Genomic DNA, 10,453 nt, shown 5'->3' on the forward strand with positions numbered 1-10,453 from the left:
CATGATGCCAAGCCTGGAAGAAAGAGAATGACCAGGCCGCCGTGCCTGTGGGATCCCCTCCTGGTTGGGCAGTTCCCACAAGCACCACCTCGTCAGGGGAGGGGGGTTTTAAACAGGCATCAAAGTGGACGTTCTTGGGGGACAAAACCATGACAGCTCAGGAACTGCCTTGTGCGATTCCAGGTCTCAGCCCTGGCCTGGGGGGGGTCACAGGTGGTGATGCCTGCACGGGGCGTCATGTCCCCACTGTCACTGCAGAGACCTTGAAGACATATGGGAGGGGGGGAGCTTGCAGCCCAGAGCCTGGCCAGGCAAACCCCCAGTGCTGTCCCTGGGGGTCCCTGCCCTGCTGCAGAGTAGAAGCACAGTGGGGGGCAATCGGTGTCCCCCCAAACCAGGCAGACAGCCAGGGCGGGGTCCCCACCCTCCTGAATACAGAGAGTGGAGGTACAGGGCTGCCCTGGGAGAAGATCAGGGGCTTTCTCCACACCTTAAAGTAACTTACAATCACTTCCACACGGAAGTGTTTCAGGAGCTGGGGAGACATAAGGGGAGACAGTTTGTGACATCAAAAAACCAGAGTAGAGCGCAACTGAAGTATCTTTTTAAGTGTTTAGGAACGTTAGCACTTATCTCACTTTTTACAAATAACTGGAACAGTAAAGGCCAAAAGATAAAAAGAGAGAGTTACATGAAGTGGGACAAGAGCATTTCGAGGTTAGTTCTCATTGACAGCCACCCCCAGGAGTAAGAACGCATCCTGAAGCAGAGTCCCTGGGGCGTGCAGACAGTGAACACACTCGGATGTGACCTGCAAGGCTGGGGTTGGAGCCAGCTCAGAGGATCCGTGGAAGAAAGACCTGGCAATGGACTTCGACAAAAAGCCACCAAAGGCCCTGTGGACTGCATTCCTACCTGAAGACCCTGTGGGCTGCAGTCCTGCCCTGAGACATACGGGGCGCCATGACTCGGAGGCCACCGTCTGCACAGCGGTTTGCAGGCAGCAAAGTCAGCCACCGTCACCTCTGTCAGGGACAGTTTTAGGCAGAACTTCCACTGTGTTGGGGGTGCTCACTGCCCTGGTTCTGGAATGTGTCAGCCAGAGAGGAGGCCACATCCCAGCGAGACGGAGACGGGGCTCGCTGTTCAAAGCACTGTAGCCGCTGAGCACTGGACGGTCGACCGCCCCCTCCATCTCTTCAGCTGGGAACGCACACCACGTGGGAACTCCGTGGCGCACACGCCTTCCCTGTGCGTCACCTCGTGACGGATGGCACAATCGTCCCGCCTCTTGGGAATGCCCACTCACACTACCTTCTCTTCCTCACACCTGAGAACCCGGCAGGTGTGGCACCAGGGGGCGGCGATAGTGCCAAGTCCCTCCTGCTGGCTCCCTGAGTGCTCGGTTAGCCCACGCACGTGCGTGCCTGCCCTCCGGGTGCCAGGGTGGCCCACAGTGTGCTCACCTGCAGAAGGAGGCGGGAGGACCCGCCGGCTGTGGCCTCCATCAGCACGCCGTCCACCCTCCTGGTCCGGAACATTAGCCCCAGGTACCACGGCACAGAGATGGTGATAGCCAGGTCGCCCCAGAACACGATGCTCTCGCCACTGAAGTGCTGGGGGTGGGGCATGACTGTGGACACAGACATGGGCCTCAGATGCCAGCCCTGACGTCACAGGACGGGGGGAGCCGAGCTCTCCTGACCAGCGGGGCGGGGTGGGGTGGGGGGTGTTCTGAGCCTGTTTTATTTTCATGTCAAAGGCCTGTGTCTGAGACTGTGCTCTGAAAGGTCCCAGGGCACGAGTGGTCTGTGCTCAACTCCCAACCGAAGGCTGGTGGTCTGAGCCCACCCAGCGAGCCCACGGAGGAAAGGCCTGACAGCTACTTCCACAAAGATCTCTGCCAGGAACGGCCTCTGGAGCTGCCCTCCACAAACGTGGGGCCACTGAGTCGAGAGCCACTCCACGGCAGCAGGCTTTGGGTTTACAGCCCCGAACCCACCACCTTGGGCCCTGCAGACCCCGCTCCGGGGACATGTGCCCCCTTCCTGGGAGGGCTTCCCAGCCTCACCAGGGACCAAAGGCTTTCAGGCGGGGGCTGAGTGGGGTAACTCAGGAGCCTGAGCTCAGGGCACAGGGGTGCTGGAGGGGGTCCGGGTCAGCCCAGCCCACCTGTCACCCCCACACCTGCCTGCTCTTAGGGCTGGGCAGAGGCAGGTGTCGTGTGAGGACAATCTCTTGATTAGCACAGAAGGAGTGTGTGAGCACACGTCCCTCAGGCCCCCAAGCCTATGCTGCCCTTGGTCTGGGGGGTTTCCACGCCTCCTGCCCCAGGTGCATGGGGCCCCTCTCCTGGGGACGGGCACCAGGCCTCCATGTCCCTATGCTCCCTGTCTCACAGCTGGCCTCGGGCTCCTGGAATATTTTGGGTAACCAGGGAGATGGCAGGGATGTACACAGGCCCCTTGCGTCTATGACAATTGGGAAAATACCGAGCAAAGCCCAAACCAGACGGGCTTCCTGACCCACACCACAGACTCTCAATGGCCTGCAGTGTCACTCACATGGGATTAAACAGTCCTCACACAGACCTCAAAGCCGGCGGCACAGGGCATGCTGCGAGGGGGCTGTCAGGGACACTGAGCCCCGTGACCCCAAGTGTTTGCTTCCTGCTCGCAACAAGCCAAACATGTGGCTACGTTTTCCTTGGCGTGCCAGGCAGGGTATGCTGGCTCCTGGCTTCCACAACAGGAAACCCCACTGTGACGGCCCCACCCATGGTGCTAGTCTCCCTGCTCACACTGGCCCTGTCTGGAGGGCTGCCGGGCTCACAGATGTGGTACTCAGAGCCACCACTCAATGCTGTGGCCCTGGGTGTCTAAGCTGTGAAGCAGCAGGGCCTGATTTTAAATCTGTCCCAGCCACTGTGGACACATCATTCACGGCCATGTGGCCTCAGACCGCTGAAGGGCCGCCTTCTGAGCCAGCAGGGGACCTGCACCTCGGTCCCCCGCAGTGACTCAAGCGAACCTTTGCTCTCCTGGTGACATGCTTTGGCTGCAGTTCCCCATCTCTTCTTGGTTCATCAACTCCTTTGAGAATTGGTAGAAAGCCGATTCTCAAAGAATCCGCACACGACTCCGTGGGCTACAGGGCCACAGTGAGAACACCTGACCTTTACAGGGCACACAGGGTGCACTTCAGACCAGCTGCGCCCAGCCTGGCCTTGCCCCCTTGGGACAGAGTGAAAAAAAGAAACCAAACTCACTGCCATCGAGTTGATTCCGACTCATAGCGACCCCCTCTGGGTTTCTGAGGGAGTAAATCTTTATGGAAGTAGATTGCCCAGTCTTCCTTCTGCAGAGTAGCCGGTGGGTTTGAACCACCCACCTTCTGGCTGGAAGTCAAACGCCTTAGGCATGCACCACCAGAGCTCCCTTCTGGAAGTTTCGTAGTGCCTTCACCTTGCTAACGTGAACCAGCAGTCAGTCTCCAGGTGGAGCGTGAGCCTGCCCAAACTCACCTGGCCTCGCCCCCCCCGTTTCTGTCTATCTTAGTGCAGTGATGATAAGAAAAAAAAGAAAAAAGGCAAGACTCATTTACTAGGTGTGTGCAGCCCCCACTGCCTGCCCTTGTGTCCTTCTGTGGTGGCTGTGTGTGGCCAGAGGCTGGAGGCTGTGCCACCAGTATTTCAAATACCAGCAGGGTCACCCATGGTGGACAGCTTTCAGCAGAGCTTACAGACTATGACAGACTGGGAAGAAGGAAGGAGCTATCCATTTATCAAAGAATTGGCCAGTGAAAACCTTATGAATAGCAGTGAAACACTGCCTGATATATTACTGGAAAACTTCACCAATAGCCCTGAGGACCGGGCAGTGTTCCGTTCTGTTGTACAAGGGTCTGAGTCAAGTCAACTCGATGGAACCTGCAACACAAAATGCTGCCACGTGAACGGGGAAGCCCAGCCTGTGCTACAGCAGGCGGGGTGGGGACCGAGGACTCGCTCCTCTGAAGGTCACAGCCCTCTGTGACTGTGTGAAGGGGACACGGGCCTGGGGGTGCTGGGCCTGGGGACACGCAGCTTCCAGGCCAGCAGTGGCCTATCACAGAGGCAGCCATCAGGAAGCTCAGTGTGCCCACCTGGGAAGTGACCCTCACGGCTGCCTGACCTTGTGTGGCCTGGCTCAGACTGCTGCATCTCACAGAACTGTCCTGACCGCCCCTGGCTGCAGGTTCACCCCACTGTGGTGACCCCACCACGGCCCAGCCCCATGCACACCCCTGCTCCCCACTGTGGCCCCAGCTGGTGAGGACAGGGGCACAGACAGGCTGCCAGGTTGGCCCCAGATGTTGGGCCCATGAAGGTCTCCCTGAGAGAGCCCTCACAAGGGGTCTCAGGTACCACCCCATTGGGGGAGAGGATGAAGGGAATGATGGACAGACCAGCACTCACCTTGTTCACAGTTCCTCCCACCGAACCGGAGCGGGCACGCGCACACATACATGTTCCACCTGTTGAGACACGTGCCCCCATTCTGACACCAGGCCCCATCGCAGAAGTTCCTCTGGGCGGCACAGCCTGGAAGGACAGAACCGTCAGTGTGGTCTCAATGGGGGTGGGGCAGGTCACCGTGGGGGGCCGTCTCTGGTCCTAACTCCCCCTGTGTGTGTATATCTGAGGTGTAGGTCCGAGTGGGGGTGGGACAGGTCACCGTGGGGGGCCGTCTCTGGTCCTAACTCCTCCTGTGTGTGTCTGAGGTGTGGGTCCAAGTGGGGGTGGGACAGGTCACCGTGGGGGCCGTCTCTGGTCCTATCCCCTCCTGCATGTGTGTGTCTGAGCTGCGGGTCAGAGTGGAGGTGGGGCAGGTCACTGTGGGGGGCCGTCTCTGGTCCTATCCCCTCCTGCATGTGTGTGTCTGAGGTGCGGGTCTGAGTGGGGGTGGGGCATGCCTGAGCCCTTCTGGCTGCCTGGAGCCCAGTGGACACGTCTGGAGACTTGCAGTCTCTGGGCTGTGACCCAGCAGGGCCTGACCGTCCGGTGACACAGTGAAGACCCCAGGAGCCTGTGTGCACTCCAGCCGTCTGGCCAGCTTATCTGCTGGCCGCTGGAGGGGCAGCTTCTCTGCCACTTTAAACTGCAGCACCCACAGACCCCAAGAACGCATCTTGGGTGAGCTCAGGCTCTGGTCCCCTCCCGCGAGGCAGGTGGCTGGGCACCACGGGGCCAGTTCTAGGAGAAAGACGGTAAACCCGGGATGTGCCGTGGCCATGCCTACCTGCCCTGGTGCCGTTGTTGGCGATGAAGCCGGCCATATCCATGACCTTGCCATCGATGGACAGGTTCCGCATGCAGCCTACGAACTGCCGGTTGTGCACGGGGAAGTCCTCGGGCAGGTTGGGGACACCTCCCAGGAGAAGGGGGCCCGTCAGATCCAGGGACCTGGGGAAACAAGGCCAGCCCCGTGAGGTCTGCATGGGGGAGGCCGGACACTGCCAAAACGGCACCAGCCCTGCCGCCAGAGACACAGTGGGCTGTGAACTTCAGGACGGGACAGGCAGGTAGCAGGGAGGGAAGTGAAGGGCCAGGTTAGAGCAACAGGAGGTCCCCCTCGGGTGCCCTCCACAGGGCTTCCAACCTCTCTGTGCCTTGGTTTACCTAAATGTGCATTATATCCTGACATACTGCATATTCCAGGCTGACCGGTCATTGTCCACCCGGCCCACTGCCCAGGGTGTGGTGCACACAGAGGCAGCATGGATGCCAGACACAGGGACGCTGGTGTCCTCAACTCGGGAACCTCACAGGAAGAGGGATGAGTTTGAAAGGTCAACTGCAGGCAAACCTCGGCTCCACCATCAGTGGCTGGGGCCTGGGGCAGGGCTCTGACCTGTCTGTGGCACAACCACACCTGCGTCTCAGGTGAGTGGAAGGCTGGACCAAACAAGTATGTGACTGTCATCAGTCCCTGTCAGAAACATATCAGGTTCAGCTGAAGTGTGGCTGTGGTGGTTCAGTTTGTGTGTCAATGTGGCTGGGCCTGGTTGAGTGGCTGGGCAGCTGGATGTAGTATTCCCCATGATGAGACAGGTAATCAACTCCATGGTGGAATCTACTGGAGCAGCTGAGTAGCTGCTTTGGGTTTGTGGTCTGCTTCCTGTGTATGAGAAACAGCTTTGGGAATGGTCTCTAGTCATGCTTGAACCCTGCACGTGGCCGTATCATTGTTCAGCAGCCTGCCATGCTCTGCCGACCTTGGGACTTACAATGGACTTAATTAATGGCCTGTCATGTGGTTTGGTAGCATCGGGACTGTGCCATTTTATCTGTCGACCTTGGGCTTGTCAGCCTCAGCAGCCAGTAGCTGCCTGAGTGAAGAGATGCCTCCAGCTTCAGTGGGCCAGGAGCAAGAGGCAGAGCTGAAGCCCAAGGTCGAGGGGCTTTCACCCAGCCCCTAGAGCCTGGCACTTTGAACTTGGACTTAATGCCTCCTGAACTGTGAGAGAATAAACTCCTGTTTGTTGAGGCCATCCCATTGGTGGTATATTCTTGTCAGAGCAGCACTAGGGAACCAGAACAGTGGTCTTCAAAAAGTAATTAAATATGCACCAAGCCGCCACTGAAACCAGCCCAACGGGAACAAAGCAACGAAGGAGCTGGCTTTCCAGAGCCGGGATGTGAAGGGCAGACCCTGCCTCTGTTCTGGAGCTAGGAGAAGCCCCGAGAAAGCTCGGCGCCAGGTGGTGAAATGCCATGTCCGCCCGCAGGGGGTGGGTCCCGGGCGGAATGTGGAGCCCTCGGGGCCCGGGCCGGGATGAAGCCAGCAACCCCATGGTGAAAGACTGGGCTGCGGAGCCATCACAACCCAGGGGCTGGTCCTGGCACCACTCAGACAGATGTTCTAGGAGGTTCTGCTGCGTCCGAGGGAAGGTGCCCCAACCAAGGGGCGGGGATTTGACCACAGCCTGGATGAGAGCTGTCAGGGCACTGGGGCCCAGAGTGGCCCTGTGTCCAGGAGACCCACTCTTTGGAGCTCTGCCCTTGGGTGCTCACTTCTTGGAGCCGCTCTGCGTGCCCTGTGCAGCACAGCTGTAGTTCCCAGCGTAGTTCCCAAAGCGCACAGCCATGGTCGTGTCGCAGTCATCCACGGTCACCACAGCCACCTTCTCTCCGGACGGCCCGTGAGGCAGGCCCAGGCGGCCGATGTGGGGCTGTCGGAGACAAAGCCAAGATGTGTCAGTATGTCCCCAGCACGTTCAGGTGTGCCCCAGCGGATGTCCCCGGCACCCCTGCAGGTGTGCTTCAGCAGAGGATGGCATGCAGGGAAGGGGGTCCCTCGGGACTCCCCACAGATACACCTCAGTGGAGGGCAGCCTGCGGGCAAGGGGCAGGGACCCCACCCAGGCTCCTGGTGACCACATCCCATAACAAGGTGCTTTGGATTGAGTTGTGTCCCCCAGAATATGTACTGCAGTCTTGGTCCCTGTAAACATGAGTGTGTCTGGAAACAGCGTTTTTCCCTGCTCTGTTAATGAGGTCACACCAGTGTAGGGTGGACCCTAACCCTAACGTCCTCTGAGTTAGTGAAAGAGCCAAGCAGGCGCCAACCCACACATGAGGAAGACAGGTGCCATGGGATACCATGGGATGTCACGGGACGTTATGGAACACCATGGGACATCACAGAACACCTTGAGACATCACAGAAGATCATGGAATGTGTCACAGAACATCACAGAACACCACAGATCATGGAACAGTTGCCACAGAACACCACAGGACGTCATGGGACTCACGGAACACCACAGGATGTCACAGAACATCATGGGGCATCATGGAACACCATAGGATGTCATGGAACATCACAGAATGTATCACAGAACATCATGGAATACCATGGAATATCATGGAACAGGTGCCATGGAACACCACAGGACATCACAGAATACCATGGAACAACACGGGATGCCATAGAACATCACAGAACACCACGGACATCATGTAACATCATGGAATGTGTCACAGAACATCATGGAATACCATGGAATATCATGGAACAGGTGCCATGGAACACCACAGGACATCACAGAACACCATGGAACAACACGGGATGCCATAGAACATCACAGAACACCATGGAACATCACACAATGTCACAGAACACCACGGACTGTCATGGAACATCACAGAAGACCATGGAACAGCATAGAAGACCATGGAATGTCACCAAACATCATGGAACACCACAGAATGTCAGGAACATCATGGAATGTCACAGAACATCACAGAACGTCCTGTAACATCCCAGAGCATCATGGGTCACCAGCAGCCGCCAGAAACAAGGCGAGAGGCTGGCTCACTGAGGGAATGGGAACTGGCAGTCCCGGGTTTGCACCGCCGGCCCCAGAGCTGTGAGGATAAACTTCAGATTTTTAAGGCGACCCCGTGTGGCATGTCTGTTCACAGCATCAGAGATTCAGACAACGGCCATCAGCAGAGCCCTGAGACCCTTCCGAGCCTCTGCCTCTGTCCTCCCTGCGTCTAAGCATCGGCCAGAGCCAGGTCTGCCACCGCCTGACGCCCTCCTGCCCCCGGCCCCTGCTCATCACCTGGCCCACGCTCCTGAAGGACACAGCCCGGGGCTGCTCCCGGCCTGCAGACCTGCCCTGCTCCTCATCCACACGGCACCCGTCACACCAGCCAGGCCAGCAGCCTGTCCGCCCCCATGAAGCCGGACCAGCTATTATTTTCTTAAAGACTCATCTTTGCTTCAGATGAGGACGACAGAGTGCTTTCCTCGGCCACAGCCGCTTGGGGAACTTGTCCGCATTGGACACTTAACATTAGATGTGCCCGTGGCGGCCTGAGCCCGGCCAGCGTGGTGCTTACAACTCATAATTTACATTCTCAGGGTGGGTGGGGGCTTTGGGGCAGTTACTCCCAGGGTGCTTTAATCACTGGGGGCTGCTGCCAACAAGACTACAGTGGCTGCCGGTCCCGCCTGTAATCAGCGGCTCAGGGCTGTGGGCGCAGGCGAGCCCAGCGTAGCCAAGACTCCTGCTAGTATTTAGAGCGGCACCTGCTAACCGCCAGCTGCGAAGACACCCGGCGTCAGCGTCTGGGCCCCACTAACCAAATCCACAGACAGGACAGGCTATGACAGATTGCACACACTCAGGGCACCTGGGCTGCAAACGGGGCCTGTGCTCGGCCGCTGACCAGAAGGCTGCAGGCTCAAGCCCCCTCGGGCACCTGGAAGAAGCCTGGTGATTTCCGGCCAAACAAATCAGCCACTGAACCCCATGGGAGCTCTGGTGGCGCAGTGCCTAAGGCACTTGACTGCTAACCAGAAGGCTGCTGGTTCAAACCCACCAGCCACTCCTCGGGAGGAAGGTTGGGCAATCTACTTCCATAGAGATACTGCCTCGGAAACCCAAGGAGGGTTGCTATGAGTCAGGGCCGACTCCACGGCAGTGGGCTTGGTTTTGGGAAGCCACGGAGCACAGCTCTGCTCTGACACACACAGGGCACCAGCATCTGAGCTGATCTGACGGCCCCTGGTTAACATGCAGCCCCTCACGCTGCTGCGCAGTCAAGCACTGGCCCTTCGGCCACAGAAACTGCATCCAGGGGTGAACAGCTGGAAGGACCCGCAGCAGGAGGCTGGCAGCACCTGGAGGACCCCTGACACTTGAAGCCTGGCCCCTGCTTCGCAGAGGGACACTCGTTGCCCCCAAAAGGCAGTGTGTGGGACCAGAGATTTAAAATGCCCATCTCACGGCTATGGACTGCATGGTCACATCGCTGAGCTGAGCAGACTGGCACTGGTGCAGGGGACACCATGGGGAATGTGGAAATGACGTGGTAGGTGACCCAGGAAGCCTGGTTGGGGTTGCACACAGTTACCACCTGACCCCGCAAGTCCACTTACTCCTAAGTATACAACCAGAAGAGGTGCTCAGATACACCCACCCACACACATCCATAGCAGCCCTGCTCACAGTCACCAAAAGGTGGGAGCAGCCCACGCCCGGATGAGTGGATGAGCTGAGGGCCCTCCATGATGGCAGTAATGCAGCTGTAACCAGGGGGCCCTCCCGCTTCGTGCTCCCACACGGGTGGGCTCTGAAAACATCATGCAGAGCGGAAAAGCCTGACTGGGAAGGTCACTCAGGGCATAATTCTGAGTCCATGAGATCTGCACCAGGCAAACCCACAGGGACAATGCGGATGGTGGCCAGAGGCGGGGGCTGGGGGGTGACTGCGTGATGGGTTTATTTGGGGTGATGAAAATATTTGGAAACTACAGAGCTGGGGCATAGGCACTGAAACAAGGCGGGCTTGTGCTTACTCACTGGTCTGCACTGAACACGTTCCCTTGTTACCCTACCGAGAGGGACCAGGTCTTCGGGAGCAAGGTAAGCACAGGCGTAGCACAGAGTAGCAGGCCGG

The 10,453-nt window shown here is 58.3% G+C and overlaps 1 protein-coding gene across 1 annotated transcript in view; it reads right to left on the bottom strand.

The window, feature by feature from the left end:
• Window positions 1–10,453, bottom strand: part of CELSR1 (cadherin EGF LAG seven-pass G-type receptor 1) — a 72,856-nt gene that overhangs the window by 56,806 nt on the left and 5,597 nt on the right. The window contains exons 3-8 of the mRNA XM_042782933.1: window positions 7,055–7,212; window positions 5,280–5,443; window positions 5,036–5,233; window positions 4,457–4,582; window positions 1,467–1,633; window positions 506–535 (exon numbers count right to left, since the gene is read on the bottom strand). Coding sequence (XP_042638867.1) covers window positions 506–535; window positions 1,467–1,633; window positions 4,457–4,582; window positions 5,036–5,233; window positions 5,280–5,443; window positions 7,055–7,212 — 843 coding nt within the window. The remainder of the gene's footprint in view (window positions 1–505; window positions 536–1,466; window positions 1,634–4,456; window positions 4,583–5,035; window positions 5,234–5,279; window positions 5,444–7,054; window positions 7,213–10,453) is intronic.

This window comes from Orycteropus afer, unplaced genomic scaffold (assembly GCF_000298275.1).
Source record: "Orycteropus afer afer isolate SDZICR_OR568_19922 unplaced genomic scaffold, OryAfe1.0 scaffold00524, whole genome shotgun sequence".
NCBI lineage: Eukaryota > Metazoa > Chordata > Mammalia > Tubulidentata > Orycteropodidae > Orycteropus > Orycteropus afer.